The sequence below is a fragment of the Pelophylax lessonae genome (genome assembly GCF_965119305.1).
Source record: "Pelophylax lessonae genome assembly, chromosome: 4".
NCBI lineage: Eukaryota > Metazoa > Chordata > Amphibia > Anura > Ranidae > Pelophylax > Pelophylax lessonae.
The window spans coordinates 652,583,827-652,600,607 of NC_138771.1; the positions used below are offsets into that span (position 1 = coordinate 652,583,827).

A 16,781-nucleotide genomic window follows, 5' to 3' on the forward strand; every position below is an offset into this window, starting at 1 on the left:
TCCCAAAAAATTGCATTTGTAAGACCTCTGCGTAAATACGGTGTGATAAAAAGTATCACAACAATCTACAATTTATTCTCTAGGGTCTCTGCTAAAAAAAATCTATATATAACTTTTGGGGGTAATTTTCTAGCAAAAAAAAACTGATTTTAACTTGTAAACAACAAGTGTCAGAAAAAAGCCCGGTCCAGAAGTGGTTAAACAAAGACATTACAGCTCTGTGAATGACTTTTGTTGGTTAAAAATAATTCCCGCACTACAAATGTTATGCACTAAAAGCATTTTTAAGCTATACCTCCGGACAGTCTCTCACTGATCCTTGTGTTCTGTGTGTTCTTCAGATGACGATCCCATCACCTCCAATCACAGAGGCCATTGCGATTTGTGATGACGGCATAGCAGAACTGATATTGGCATTTCCAGAAGGAGATCTTAGCCTGGTGTTCATAGAGGTATGGAGGACATAGACTGGGGGAGGGGTGTAATTGATGGGACAATATAGGGTAAAATATGTCTGAAGAATCACAGGATGTTCATTGGGTACGAGGCGATGACAGGTCAGTATCGGGAAAAGCCATTTATAATAAGAGGGGCTAACTGATCTCCAGATATCAGACAATAGGAGATGGACAGTTTGAAATTTCGTAACCTGAAGTAAAATATTGTATTTATGGAATATTTTTGTACAATGTTTTACAGAACAAGAAGAGCAATTCTTTTTACCTGGGGGCCATGGAAGTGTGGATGGTAAATGCAGGTAATATACAAAATACAACCTTAAATTGACAAATTTTTCAAAAAAACTCTCTAACATGCTGAGCTCAATCTTCTGTCCGTGCATTAACCCCTTTATGCCCACAGAACAAAAATGTGCGGCCCTACTGGACTGGGCTTTTCATTTCCATGGGCCTACATATTTGCATAAAGAAAAGTGACTCTCAGGAGTCTGTTCCTAAGGTGAGCTGCTGGTCTCACCAAGAGCCCTGGGCCCCGCTCTAAAGATCGGGACCCGGAACGGCCAGTTTTAGGTTACCTGATCACTGTAATTGCCTCTGATTGGCTATAACAGCGATCATTTACTGTGAAGCCCCGCCCCCGTGTTTTCTGTCTCTGGGAATGGATGAAAGAGATATATTGTTTCACTCTCTGTCCCTGCAGATATTGAAAAAAAGAACGCAAAGAAAAAAAAATAAAAATAAATAATAATAAAAAAATGAAATAAAATAAAAAAATACCTAGATCAAGTTACGAAACTATTTCCTTTGTATCACCTATACGACTTATAGCTTGTCTTATATCTTGTAGCTTTTGTACTTTTTAAAACTATTCTCAATAAAAATAAAAAGTTATGATTAAAAAAAAAAAAAAAAACCTAGATTAAGGTTTGATCCAGTTCTGTGCCAGGGTTAGTTCAAAGAAATGAAAAACAATCACACTAGCAGCGCTTGCATAACCTTATAAGTGAAACCTATAAGCAAAGTCCAAATAACTGGAAGTGCGAGATGGTGTAAATGACATGCACACTTATAGTGACTGCATCAATGAAAAATAAAGTTCTTTTGAAGTTCATCAATGCATCCAGATGTATCAAATTCTTCACCACGGTGCAATATCAAAATTATCTGGATCACCTTCACCACACCAGAGTGACTCCCCCGTGTTAATGAACACTCACCAGAACATGGAATAAATAGAGCCTTTGTAAAACATATGGGTTTTCCACACCAAGGGAAAGTATGTTCAGTTAGTCAGTATGGAATCCTCCAATGTCCAACAGACTATTGCCTCCAAAGCCCATAAGCTCCATTAGATAAGTGATAGCATGTAAAGCAGAAAAAAGGGACCCATAGCGTAATACAGTAAAAGCCAAGGCTTATTGAACATAAGAATTCCCTTCCCCGCTGACAATGCGCTCACATTTGCAAAATCCAAAAACAGCATGTAATAAATATATAAAGGAAAACCTGCGACCTGAGCAGTGACTCCCGAGTGTGTTCACTCGCTGCTCGGTACCTAGAGCGAGCGAGTTCCGGTGTGACGTCAGACGCCGGGTATCCTAGTTGATCATATGCTCACGCCCTTACGCGTTTCGTCATCATGGACTTCTACGGAGAGCAGGCGGTCACCTAGGATACCCGGCGTCTGATGTCACACCCGGAACCCGGAAGCTCAGGACGCAGGTTTTCCTTTATATATTTATTACATGCTGTTTTTGGATTTTGCAAATGTAATATATCTACTCCTTTTTTTCATGTGCCAGTGTTAGTGTTTGGGTTAAGGTCAGGGTCAGTATTTTTTTTTTAGACAAGATTTTTTTTTTTCGATTAGTATCAGTGTCAGTTAGTGTTAGTGTCAGTATGTTTTAGATAGGATTAAAAAAAAAAGCAAAATGCGCACTATTGATTCTGGGCTGTACTACGGATACAAACACCAACTAACATACACATATACGGTATCACTGCAATCGTCAGGAGCAGGAGAATACATTTTGAGTTGTTCTTTGGTGGTAAGTTTTAGTAGTAGCAGCAGGAAATATACAGTTAAATTTAAAAATAGCTTTTTTTTTTTTTACTATTTAAGGATTAGTTTTCCTTTGATATTAAAAAAAAATCAGGAGATATCCATTACTATTTGTCACCAAAAAAAAAACAAAAAAACAAAATTGTCCTAAGAAAAACACGGTATAATCCATCTGGATGCAGTAGTTGTGATTATATGTACATGTCGTAAATGACAAAATTGGACTTAGGCATTTCGATTTGTATTTTTAAGTTGTGTGTTTTGGTAATTTCCCTCATGATACTTATTTGGGCTTCCTTTCAAAAAGGTCTAACCACTTGTAGCATTTTTCTCTTTGTATACCAGCTCTAGCCATGAACAACATTATTTTCTATGTATACCAGCCCCCCCCCCCCCCCAACCATACATTTTTTGACTTTCTAAACTTGGCAGTCATATTCAGTTGTAAATACCTATCTTTGCTTTACAGAGGGGATATTGATACTTGCATACACGTCCCTAAAAGCCTTGAATACCTCACTTGGGAGTTCATTAACTCGTAAAGAAGTGACGTTTATGCTTAGTTCTGAAGTGAGCGTTGTGCTCATGAATGTCAAGGCTCAGGCCTTTGAACTGGAAAGGACCAGAAGAGGTAAGCCACACTAGGATGACAATATTGACACTCATTATGTATTATTTTTTTAATATTGTATTTTTATTGAGTTTTCATGTTATAACAAAGAGTAAAGTATAAACATTGTAGATACCTGAGATAACCATAAAGATAAAAGACAGAAAAAAATAGGTATCACATATTCTGAAGGTATATCTTAAGAGTCGGTTCACACTGGGGCGACACGACTCTGTACTACTTTGGGGGCAACTTGTGCATTACCATGCACCACGACTTCGGAGCGACTTGCAGGGATTTCACATAATAGAAGTCTATGCAAGTCACTCCGAGGTCGCCCCGAAGTAGTACAGGACCCTTTTATTAGGTCGGAGCGACTTGTGTCGCTCCTATTAGAACAGGTCCTGTAGCGGTCAATGGACCGCGAGGGAGCGCGACTTGTCAGGCTGACAAGTCGCCTGGCAAGTCGCGCTAGTGTGAACCGACTCTAAATCTTAAAAGAATGTATGAAACGAAAGCTGATGATATAGCAAAATAAAACATTATCAGGTAAACAGCAGGTAGATGTATTGGGATGGGTCCAGTCCTAACCCCAAGACACTCAATTAAAAAGCATTTACAGGTGTGGAAAAAGATAGAACAAGTAACTAGTATTCACCGGGGTATACGACAATATTAGTCTGTATAATTTAATCAGTATATCAGTATAATATTATTAAGAATTTTTAGGAGAAATTGGAATACCATAAATAGGTTGGTCCCAAGAGGCCCAGATTTTATTCAGTTGTTGTAGGGCATCACCAATTTTTGCAGTGAGATGTTACATTCTTCTAATATCTGCAATAATATCCAAAATCTGAGATTGTGATGGGATCTCTGTTGATAGCCATTGTAAAGGGATAGGTCTCCTGGCAGCTGGTAATATATAGGTCATGAAGTTTTTGGAATATTTAGAGATGCCAGGAAAGGGTAGACCTAGGAGATAGTGATTTAGAGGGAGGGATACGCCAAGAACCTGTCAGAAAATTGACATCACATAGGACCAAAAGGGTTGGATGTGAGGACATTTCCAAAATATGTGATACAATAAACCCTTGCCCTGACCACATCTCCAGAACATCTCCGAAAACAAGGGTTATGAACATGTAAATTCTCAGGCAATTTGTACCAACAGATTAAAACCTTATAAGTATTCTCCTCATGTACCGCTCAGCGAGAAGATTTAGAAATGGATTCACTGAATCTTTTTCCCAACATCTTGAAGGAATAGGGCATTGAAGGGCTTGTGCCCATTTACACATATACAAGTGATGATCATCAGAAAGTGAAAGGTCCTTTTGGAGGATTTTGAATATAGAAGATATTAAATGCAATTGATGTGGGTTGTGGGCACAAATATATTTAAGTTAAGTGGATTGGTCTAAAACAAAAGGGGGTGACCTAGTGGAGAGATAATGCCTACATTGGGAGTTTATGTACTTTGGAGATCTATGTACATGAGATCTAGGTACAAGTTTGTAGGCTTGCAGTTCTTCAGATGACGAAGCCTATGGGAGACTGGATTAATAAGGTGTTACAAAATTGCTGCTCACATCCAGGGCATCATTTTCCATAACACAGACGGTTGGGGATGGCTGGGTTGTATAGAACATTAGCCAGAGATGAGCATGGTGAAGAGGGACAATACTTCATAGAACTTTCTTTTTTAAATGACAATGGAAACAACATGGGAGCAAGACAAACATTTTTCAGTGTAGTACATACACCATTAGCATCAAATCAAATCAATGAACAGGGATGTATTAGATAGATTTGCCCAATTTATATTTCTGTTCATGGATTAGGTGCGTATTGAGTGGACCAAGAAGTGATAACGCATAGATACACAGCATAATAATATTTAATCAAGTCTGGTGCTCCTAATCCACCTCTAGATTTCGGAGAAAGGAAAGTTGAGTGTGCTATTCGATGAGTTTTATTGTGCCAGATAAAGGTAATAAATGACCTCTGAATAGCTCAAATATAGGGATCGGGACCAGGAGAGACACAAAATGGTATAAAAGTCTGGGAAATATTGACATCTTAAGCACATTTATTTTACCCAATTAGGAAATATAATAGGAATCCCATTGTTTCAATGGCTGGAGATTATTTTGGAACAAAGGGGGATAGTTGACACCATATACAGTATGGTGGCCGTAATATAAGTATCTACATATTTAAGTGACTGAGTGCACCAATGGTAAAGAATATTTTGAGAGAGGTAAGAAGAGTATGAGGGAAATGTATGGGCAATGCTTATCTCTTGCTAATGTTAATTATATAACCTAACAAAGAAGCAAAAGTAAAAAACACTCATGGGGAGGAGTGTAGGTTAACCACTTCAATACAGGGCACGTCCCTCCCTTCCTGCCCAGGCCAATTTTCCCCTTTTAGCGCTGTTGCATTTTGAATGACAATTGCGCGGTCATGCAACACTGTACCTACACCAAATTTATGTCCCCCCACAAATAGAGCTTTCTTTTGGTGGTATTTGATCACCTCTGGGTTTTTTCCTTTTTGCTAAACAAATAAAAAAAGACCGAAAAGTTTGAAAAAAAAAAAAAAAAGTTTTTTTGTTTATGTTATAAAATTTTGTAAAAAAATAAGTTTTTCCTGCACTGATGAGCACTGATGAGACTGCACTGACAGGCACTGATGAGGAGGCACTGATGGGGTGGCACTGATGGGGTGGCACTGATAGGCGGCACTGATAGGCGGCACTGATATGCGGCACTGATATGCGGCACTGATATGTGGCACTGATAGGTAGCACAGATATGCAGCATTGGTGGGCACTGATAGGCGGCACTTCTGGGCACTGATAGGCGGCATTGATGGACACTGATAGGTGGCACTGACGGGCACTGATAGGTGGCACTGACGGGCACTAATGGGCACTGATAGGCGGCACTGGTGGGCACTGATGGGCACTGATGGGCGGCACTGATAGGCACTGACAGGCGGCACTGATGGGCACTAATGGGCACTGATAGGCGGCACTGGTGGGCAATAATGGGCACTGGTGGGCGACACTAAAGGATGGCAATGATGGGCACTTGTGGGCAGCCCTGATAGGGAGGACACTGGCGGGCAGCACTGATGGGGAGGGCAATGGGGGGCTCCCTGAGCCCTGATTGCCATCCCTGGTGGCTATAGTGGGCATCCCAGGGGTCATAGTGCCATCCCTGGGGTCATAGTGGGCATCCCTGGTGGATCTAGTGGCATCCCCTCCCCAAGGGTCTGCACTGGTAATCAATGATCTGATTACCAGTGCCGACCTCCCCTGTCAGGGGAGCCGCCGATCGGCGCTCCTTTACTCGTGCCTGTCAGGCACGAACTAAGGAAAGCCGATCAACGGCTGTTCCTGTTTATTGGACACGGCTGATCACATGGTAAAGAGCTACGTCAGTAGTCTCTTTACCGAGATCGGAGATGCAGGGTGTCAGACTGACACCTCGCATCACCGATCGCCGCTCTGCGCGCCCCCGGGGGCGCCCAGAGCTGTGTTATCCTGCCGCCGTCATATGACGTCCGGTCAGGATAACACAACCACATTCCCGCCGTCATTCTGTAATAGGGCGGGCGGGAAGTGGTTAATAAAATATCCTCTGTGAAAAGGGATAGTTTGTATTCCCTATGTTGCATAGACACACCATGGATATTTACAGTATGCTCAATCGTATGGCCTTGGCAAGGGGTTCTAGATATAAGATAAATAATAAAGGGCAATAATGGGCCACCTTGCTGAGTACCATTACTCACTGTGAAAGAGTTTAATAAAACAGAACACAGTTTAAACTGGGACGAAGGATAAGAGCATAGGGTACATAAAGCATCAAGAAAAGGACCTTTAAGGGGGGATAAAGTTGAGGTCATAAAAAACCTTCCCAGTTTATCAAAGGCCTTTTAAGCGTCTAAGCTCAGTAACAGATTAGGAGTCTTTGTTCTATTTAGTACCTCAACTAATTCTATGGTCTGTCTAATGTTATCGCCTGCATGTCTAGCAGCCTACTTGGGGGGATAATCATATTGAAAACCCATCTTATAACCTTAAACGGGTAGGAGAATTGTTAAAACGTGTCAAAGAATTGGGTAAGGGATTGAATCTGACCTGAATTGGGGGCATATATATTGAACAGGGTGAGCGGAGCACCCCCATAGTTACAATCGAAAAAAATATACTTTCCATGGGGGACCATTATCTTAAGGGGCAAGACTGTTTGATCAGAATGGCAGCTGGATGGATCCGAGGTCATATATGAAGTAGGAAAGTATTTCAGTGCAAATTTAAATGGTCTGTTATCATGAAAATGTTTTTTTTGTACCATAATTACATCAGTCCCTAAAGATCTGAACTCCTTCAGTGCCAGACATCTCCTACTAATAGAGTTAAGCCTATTAACATTATAGGACAATATCCACAAAGACATAAAACATAAATAGCAGAACAGCTATGAAATGCTTAATAGGAAAAACTTAACCCATTGGTGTTTTAAAACAGTAATAAATGTAATCAAATGTTCTAACACTGTAAATAAAGTCCCAGTCTATATGAGACCTATATAAGAGAGATTCAGCAACATCAGTAAACCTGAGTAGCAAAAGCAATGGTGGACACCAAGGCCAGAGCCGTGGTGATAGTGGGGGAGCATAGAGAGAATCTTCAAGTTTCAGAAGCCGTCATCTCATTCCCGGGCTGAGTCCATAAGACAGACAAAGCACAATGGCTCCAGCACTGCTGTGTCTGAGCCAATGAGGAGGGAGAGAGCCTCTGCTCTCATGTACATTGCTGAATCGAGATCCGGCTCAGGTAAGTATTTAAGGGGTGCTAGGTAGGGAGCTGCATACTGAAGGGTTTTTTTACCTTAATGCAGAGAATGCGGAGTTCCTCTCCACAAAACTGGTCAAACCAATTTTTTATGAAGTTGGCTTTGTGCACAAGGGCACAGTCATGCTGGAACGTGTCTTCCCTGTTTGTTGTCATACGATTGACGATGCACAATGTTCTAAAAAGTCTCTGTATGATGATTTGGAATGGGGGGGTCCAAATTATTTTGACAATGTACTGTAGAGATAGATAGATAGATAGATAGATAGATAGATAGATAGATAGATAGATAGATAGATAGATAGATAGATAGATAGATAGATAGATAGATAGATAGATAGATAGATAGATAGATAGATAGATAGATAGATAGATAGATAGATAGATAGATAGATAGATAGATAGATAGATAGATAGATAGATAGATAGATAGATAGATAGATAGATAGATAGATAGATAGATAGATAGATAGACAAGGCAGGAAAAATTATAAACTAAACAAGCAAAAGTCATTTCTTTTTATCTGATACTGACTTGTTTCATTTTTTTAAATTATCCAATTCTGAAACCCATCAAAATATGTTGCAGACAACAGATGGAATTCAACTTTGAATGGTAAGTAACTTATCTTACAATTCAACTTACATTTGGACCTAAGGTTTGTAAATGAATATAAGTTTTAGGAATGAGAGAACTTTCCTAGGTTCAATTTGTGGCTAACTTTGTGCAGAATCCTCAAAAGTAGTTTTTTTTCTGTTAACCCTACCGAGGACTATGGTGGCAAATCTTAAGATACAAAGCTTTGTCTTTGTGTGGCTAGTACACACATTTAGGTCAAAAAGAGGGACTGCCAAAGAAGATATGTACCAAATAAAAAAAATAGTTTTGCATACAACAGGGAGAGGGCCAAACTATGCAATGAAAAGCAGGGATATATAGTTCACATATTTTGCAATACATGTTTAAGCTTATCAACTGTGTCAAATGAATCCCTATTCTGGCTGGACACCATGCCAACATGGGGCATAAAGTGTCATTATTCGGTCACACCCCTTTAGCACCTTAAAGTTTAAATACATGTACAAGCTATTAGGATTTGAGCGCGGGGTATTTGCAGTGGCAAGGCAGTGTAGGATTGGCCAGAAGAGGGATTACTTTGACGCAGTTGGTCAGCTTAAACATGTATTGCAATATATGTGAACTAAATATCCCTGTTTTTCATTGCATAGTTTGCTGGAAAGGGTGTAGCAGTATACAGAGGGTCCATCCAAAATTTGTAGTGTCTGTGCTATAATTCTGTATCTTGTCCCTGGCATAAAATGGTGTAATTTTATTAACTGATTAATACTGCCTTGTCTCTCCTCCTTTACTGATATAGCCAAATATAACCGCTAACATGGTGTGCAGCATGTCTATGCAATATATCTGGCTCCTGTATTTGATATAATACACTTTAATTTGTATTTCTTCATAGAAACAGCACTTTCTCTCCATTCTCAATCACAGCCTATTAGAACCTTTTCCATGATATGCAGCATATCTGTGCAGTATTTCGGGCCCTTGCTTTTAACCTAATACACAGTAATTTTATTTCTTGATTAAAACTGAATTGTCTCTCCCTCCTCCACTGGATCCTGATAAAGTTGCTTACATTAAGTTCAGGATTTCTCTGGCCATTGTCTCTTACTTAATATACTGTTATTTTTATTTATTGATAATTACTGTCTTGCCTCTCCCTCTTCCATTGTGGCCTAAAACTTCTTTAACCACTTAAGCCCCGGAGAATTTGGCTGCTAAAAGACCAGGGTTTTTTTGGGATTTTTTACTGCGTGACTTTAACGGACAATTGCGCGGTCGTGCGACGCTGTACCTAAACGAATTTGACGTCCTTTTTTTCCCACAAACAGAGCTTTCTTTTGGTGGTATTTGATCACCTGTGCGATTTTTTGATCATGCGCTATAAACAAAAAAAGAGCGTAAATTTTGCAAAAATAACAATATTTTTCAAATTTTTTTATATGAAATTCCCCCAAAAAAAATGTAAAAATCAAAATTTTTAAAAATTTTCAGCCAATTTGTTTTATGCTACATATGTTTGGTAAAAAAAATCGCAAAAAGCGTATTTTGATTGGTTTGCGCAAAAGTTATCGCGTTTACTAACAAAGGGAAAGATTTTTGTCATTTTTGGTGTTTTTTTTTTTTAACGTGTAATGGCGGCGATCTGCGATTTTTATTTCGCTACTGCGACATTGCGGCGGACAGATCGGACCCTTGACTGACATTTTTGACACTTTTGGGGGTACCAGTGACATTACTGCAGTAATCAGTGCTATACATATGCACTGTTACTGCAAAAATGACACTGGCAGGGAAGGGGTTAACTTTATTGGACAGGGAGGGGTTAAGTGTGTCCTAGGGGCGTGTTTCTAACTGTGCAGGGACATTGCTATTGGTGTAAAAGCAAAGATCCACGGTTCTACATAGTAGAACGGTCAGATCTTCACTTTTACACAGGGAGAACTGACAGGCGGCTTGTTTACATAAGCCGCTCTGTCTTTCTCCCTTCACAGGAGCGATCGCAGTGTGACTGGCGGACATCGAGTCCGCCGGTCACACGCACTGACTTGTCTGTGAACGAGCCACAGCGGGCGCGCGCCTCGGCGGGCGCGCGCCCGCCCGCAATTGGCTCGCAAGTCAGTGACAGGCGAGTGACGTACCGATACGTCACTCTGCCTGGCCGGGGCTGACCGCCGCAGTATATAGTCGTGCGGCGGTCGGCAACCGGTTAATGATATGCAGTGGGTCTGTGCAATATTTTTGGCTCCTGACCCTGACCTTACACAAAATAATTTTATTTATTGATAAAAAATGCTTATCCCACCCTCTTCCATTGTGACCTAGTAAAACCACATATATGACGTGCAGCATGCTTGTGCAATATTGCAAGCTCTTGTCTGTGACTTAATGTATACAATTTTTTACTTCTTAAGAAATACTTTTGTTTGCTCAATTTTCTATGTTACATTCGTGCCTTTTGTCTTTAGATAAATAATTTTGTATTGCAAAAACTACCTATCAGGTGTGCTTCGCATATATGTAAGCCAAGGAATAATGTACAAGGCCAAAATGCAGTGTTGCTGCTCTCTGGGAGAATAGAACTGTTCTGTAATGCTGCATATAAAATAACGAAATCCCCCAAGCATGTCATTTTTCATATGTTGCCCACTTTCAGCTGGATGGTATTCCTTAAAATAGTTTTTTTGCATTGGTACATGCCCCCCATGGCAGTACCCATCTACCCATGCCCTTTGTTTGACAAACCCTTGCCTAATAGCTATGAATGGCCAGGATTGATTTGCAAGATTCGCTCTTCATTGATCTCACTGGGGTCCAGAGTAAAGTTTGCATTTTCTGAAATTTAAGAGGAGTTCAACGAATGGCCCATAATTTGAACACAGACACAATCATTCATCACTAATCACCAGCCCTCTTGTGAGGCCATTCTCAAGCAGTTTGGCAAGATGCAGCTTCAGCAAGTGTCTTGCTTCACGATTCCAGCCACCAGTTCTTTCCTGTTCAGGGTGCTCATGTATCACTAGTCCTCAGGTGAGACCATCCTTGAACACCTGGGTAAAACTGAATGAGACCAAATTAAAGCCAGCACTAATATAGTCTGATAATTCCTGACAACATGCTAAAGAAAAGTGCTATATATACTATTTTTTACCAATGTATGCGTAAAAGATTGTAGTGCTAGAAGTAAGACAGCATAATCAGTTTTTTAGTGGAAAAACAAGTCCCTGAAGGAGACATCAAAAAGAAATGTATTATAGCACAGCCTTAGAGGAACACAATGTCCTACCCTCTCTCAAGGGATATATCTAAAGAGCAAGTGGAAAATAAATAAACCATAACAGTGCTCACTCCACACCCCCAAAAAAAAAAAAAATGATGTGGCACAAGTTTTTCCTTCTAAAATGGAAAACCCCATGCAAAAATCAAGAAATAAAAGCATGACTCCTATGCAAATATGGAACCTGGCTGGCCAGAAAAAGGGGCAATAAGTGTGGTTCCCCCTCCTTGACAATACCAAACCACATACCCTTAACATTTGGGTGCCTTGCCATAGTGGACTCCCCTGTCAAAGCACCTTGTCCAAATATCGATAGACAAGGGCCTCTTCTTTACAACCCTGGCCTTGTGGTTGTGGGGGTCTGTGGGTGGGGGCTTATTGGAACATGGCAGCTCCCTTTAGCGATAAATAAGGGGGTGCCCAGATTCTGCCCCAATGTAAATGAGTAAGGGTATATACAGTAGAACCCCTACTCATTCACAAAAAAAAAAAAAAAATTAAAAAAACCCCACATGCACATTTCTTTAAATAAAATGCATACATAATATGAACGTTGGGGAGAAGTTGAAGTGCCTAGGTTTAGTTAGAGTGGGGTCCAGTCAATTGCAAAGAATTTCATATGCCCAACCCAAACCCCACCAAAATCAATAGAATCTAAATCTGTCAAATCAAAAATTCAGATTTTCTGAGCTGATAGACAAGGGGTTGTAAAAAAAAAAAAAAGCATGAGGATGGGTGAGAACGTGTACCAATGGAAAGAAAAATGATTAAAAATTCCATTCGTCCAGAGCACTGTTTTTTTTTAATTCTTAAAGTGAAACATAAAAATGCCTCATTTTGATTTAAATAACATGCTTGGGGTTCACTCATTGAGAAACCTGGATAATTTTTAGGTCTGGCTAAGTTTTTATGAACTTTGAAAAGACAAAGAAGGTTGAAAAAAAGACTTCATGTTCCACCTTAGATCTTGAACCCACTGTTGTTCATTGTCCTTCCTACTGTTCTTCTTCAAATGGTGCTTTATTCAATGCCATACCTCCTTAAATCCCATGAATAGGAAAAAGTTTTTTTTTTTTTTTAAAGTGTAATAGAAACCTAAATTGTATGTTCATATTGAATGATTTTCTAACACTTTACCCTGACACTTTTGCAGATCAAGAATCTTCATTTATTATCTATGGTAAGGAACTTATTATACAGTGCATTTTCTTTTTCAAAACATTACTGTCTTGACTTCAAACATATGATATTCAGCAGTGCCATCAGCACGGGACTGGCAGAAACCAGTGGGACCCAGGTACACTCATCTCCTGGAAAAGAGAAGCTACTGCTCCTGCACTTGAGGAGTTTCTGTGCGGCTGATTGAGAACGTGTGTCTCCACTGGATCAGCCTCCGCATCCGCTGTGCTGCCACTCACAAAAGGTCAGGGAAAACCCAAATGAAACTCTAGAAAAAAAAGAAACAGAGGGCGCACCAGCCTACCGCATTACCTTTGTGACAATTTATTGTTAAAACGGTGTATACATCATACTCACAAACTAGGTGAAAAGGTCAAGCGAAATATATGTAAAAAATCCACCAGATGATCCACTCAACATGGGCTAAGGACAGTCTGGACTAGCCCCACTTGCACCCCAACCTAGTCCAGCTCTGAGGAAGAGGGGACACCCCTCGAAATGCGTCAGATTTATTTGGACGTTTCAATTCCACAACTGTCACTAGTCAGCAGTCCATGCTGAGCGGATCATCTGGTGGAATTTTTACATATATTTCACTTGACCTTTTCATCTCATTTGTGAGTATGATGTATACACCGTTTTAATAATAAATTGTCAAAAAGGTAATGCGCTAGGCTGGGGCACTCTGTTTCTTTCTTTTTAGACACTCATCTCCTGTCAGGAGAAGTCTGGCCAGAAGTGGTCTTCATGAAAGAATTGCGACCAAAAAGCCATACCTCAGATGTGGAAACAAGGCTAGGCGACTCAACTATGCATGGAACCATAGAAACTGGGGTGCAGAAAAATGGCATCAGGTGCTATGGACTGATGAGTCAACATTTGCAATATTTGGCTGTAGCAGGAGGCAGCTTGTTTGCCGAAGGGCTGAAGAGCGGTACAATAATGAGTGTCTGCAGGCAACAGTGAAGCATGGTGGAGGTTCCTTGCAAGTTTGGGGCTGCATTTTTTTGCAAAAAGAGTTGGAGGTTTGGTCAGGATTAATGGTGTTCTCAATGTTGAGAAATACAGGCAGATACTTTTCCATCATGCCATACTATCATTGAGGTATGTGATTGGCCCCTAAATTTATCCTGCATCATAACCTCCTCAAACATGCCGCCAGGGTCATTAGGAACTATCTTCAGAATAAAGAAAAACTTGGAAGTGATGGTTTGGCTCCCAAAGAGCCCTCATCCCATTTTATTGCAGTCTTTCTGCACAACATGAAGAGACAGAAGGATTTGAGGCAGCCGGCATCCACAAAAGATCTGTGGTTAGTTCTCCAAGATGTTTGGAACAACCTACCTGCCACTCCGTGCAAGTGTACCTAAAATAATTGATGGTGTTTTGAAAGGTAAAGGATGGACACACCAAATATTGATTAGATTTGGATTTCTCTTCCATTAATTTACTTTTAATTTTTTTAAATTAATATCTGAAAGCATAATTACCGGTATTTCCATTTTTCTGCCCTACGTAAAACTTTTGCACATTACAATATGTATGCTCTTTTAGTAATTGATTAAAGCAGTGGCGGCTGGTGCTCCATGGGCAGACCGCACGATACACCCCCCCCCCCCGACCACACCAGGCCGCACCCCCCCCGGACCACAGCATGACAGTACAGGACCCCCCCCCCCAGCATGACAGTACAGGACCCCCGGCTCACTCACCCATCTCCAGCAGCGGCAGCGGCAGCTTCTTCCCCGTCTTCTGCTTCTCCTCCCTCCTCCTCCATGCCCAATGGCATGGCTTCTCCTTTTGGCCAATCGGGAAACAGGTCTCAGGAGCCGCTTCCTGGTTGGCCAGGAGGAGGATCCATGTGACAATAGTGAATTTTCATTCACTATTGTCACACAACTGGGTGGGCTTAGGGTGCAGTGCTCTGCGCCCCGAGCCCACCCTTTTTTTTTAGCCTCTTAGAACCTCTAATCACATGGCTAAAAAAAAAGAAAAGCCCCATTGAAGTCCATGCGTCCAGCGCCCCGTATGTAGATTAGGGGGCCGGACGCATGGATAGGGGTGCAGTGCCCCTGCGCCCCAATGCACCAGCCACCACTGGATTAAAAATCTTTTTTAGTAAATTATATACAGTAAATGAATTAAATTTTTTTTGTGTTTTTACTTTTTATTGGCTATTCATTTTGTTTCATTTTAATACTTATTAACCTGGACTTCTGCTTTAAAGAAAAGGTCAATGTAACTGGTTAATTTATTTATGTTAATATTAAGTTTTTACTTTCCAGATAGTCGTGCAGCAATTTATCAGGCGATAAGCACTTCAAGCACACATTGGAGTGTGGCCATTCTTGCCCCAGCGATCTATACTGTTGTGTTCCTCGTGGCTCTTCCTCTCAATATCATGGCGATCATCATGTTCCTGGTGAAGTTGAAGGTCAAGAAGCCAGCAGTGGTCTACATGCTGAACCTCGCTGCTGCAGATGTCCTCCTTGTTTGCGTCCTGCCTTTTTATATTGTCTACAGATTCTTGGGATCTAACTGGCTCATTGGAGAAGGAATGTGTCGTTTTGTCACAGCGGCATATTACTGTAACATGTACTGCTCCGTCTTGCTGTTGACAAGTATCAGCGTGGACCGTTTCCTGGCTGTAGTCTACCCGGTGCGGTCTCTCTATTGGCGCACAGTGACCCGAGCCTGGCTGGTGTGTGGTGTCATCTGGGTCATCTCATTGGCCAGCACTGTTCCGCTTCTCATATTACAACAAACTATGGTATTTCCTATGCTAGATAACACGATGTGCCATGACATTCAACACTTTGGGGTTCATATTTTTTTCAGTTTTTACTATTTTACCACTGTTTTCTCACTTTTTATTTTCTTTCCATTGGTCATTTCAACTTTCTGTTACATTGGAACCATCTGCAGTCTCAGCAGATCAAATTTCAAACAAGCACATAAGAGATCACGAGCTATCTGCCTAACCGTGATCGTTCTGTGCGTGTTTGTCCTTTGTTTCAGCCCTACCCATATCATTTATTTAATTCACTATATGCAGGTACTTGATAATTATGATTTCTCTCTGTATATTGCCTACATCCTCTCTTCCAGTATCAGCAGTATCAACTGTTGTCTGGATCCTCTTATCTATTACTTTGCATCCTCCCAGAGTCAGAGATACGTCTACAGCTTGCTGTGCTGTAAGAAAGATTGTCGCTCGCCAATAAAACAGAAGTGGACCCCTGTAAACAAAGAGAAGTCATCAGAGAGAACTCAGTCTACTCAGAATTCTAAGAGAGGATAAGTTATTTTAACTACTTTGCCCCCAGGCCAGTATTTTGTTTTCACACACATGTTCATAAGTATGAGCAGCCTATAGCATTAGGGTGTGCACCCCAAAGCCACGGTAAATGGCGGGTGTGGCCAAATTGTGTTTACAGTAGGAGGGGCTTAAAGGGCATGGTTTAATAAAAAAAAAGCCTTCCTGTACCCATAAAATATGCTTTTGGTCTTCCCTCTGCCCAGTAGGGTGCATTCACACTGTTACCATACGGTTTACCTGCAACCTGCAGTTTCTGTGTGGGTTAGTTGCCCTTTGACATAGACTTCTATTATATTCCGTGCTTTTGGTGCGCTTTCTGAAAACAAAAACATAAAGGGCAGTTTTGGTGCAGTTTCAGAAAGCGCATAAAAACAAAGGGACATAATAAAAGTGTATGGCAAAATGCAGCTAACCCACAGAAGAACCGTG

General features: G+C 40.8%; 1 protein-coding gene across 1 annotated transcript in view; it reads left to right on the top strand.

The window, feature by feature from the left end:
• Positions 1 to 16,334, top strand: part of LOC309553043 (proteinase-activated receptor 1-like) — a gene marked incomplete at its 3' end in the record, with an annotated part of 52,895 nt that extends 36,561 nt beyond the window's left edge. Inside the window, exons 2-6 of the mRNA XM_082253942.1 lie at positions 342 to 452; positions 700 to 757; positions 2,990 to 3,151; positions 13,008 to 13,034; positions 15,319 to 16,334. Coding sequence (XP_082110068.1) covers positions 342 to 452; positions 700 to 757; positions 2,990 to 3,151; positions 13,008 to 13,034; positions 15,319 to 16,334 — 1,374 coding nt within the window. The remainder of the gene's footprint in view (positions 1 to 341; positions 453 to 699; positions 758 to 2,989; positions 3,152 to 13,007; positions 13,035 to 15,318) is intronic.
• Between the last annotated feature and the right edge of the window lie 447 nt (positions 16,335 to 16,781).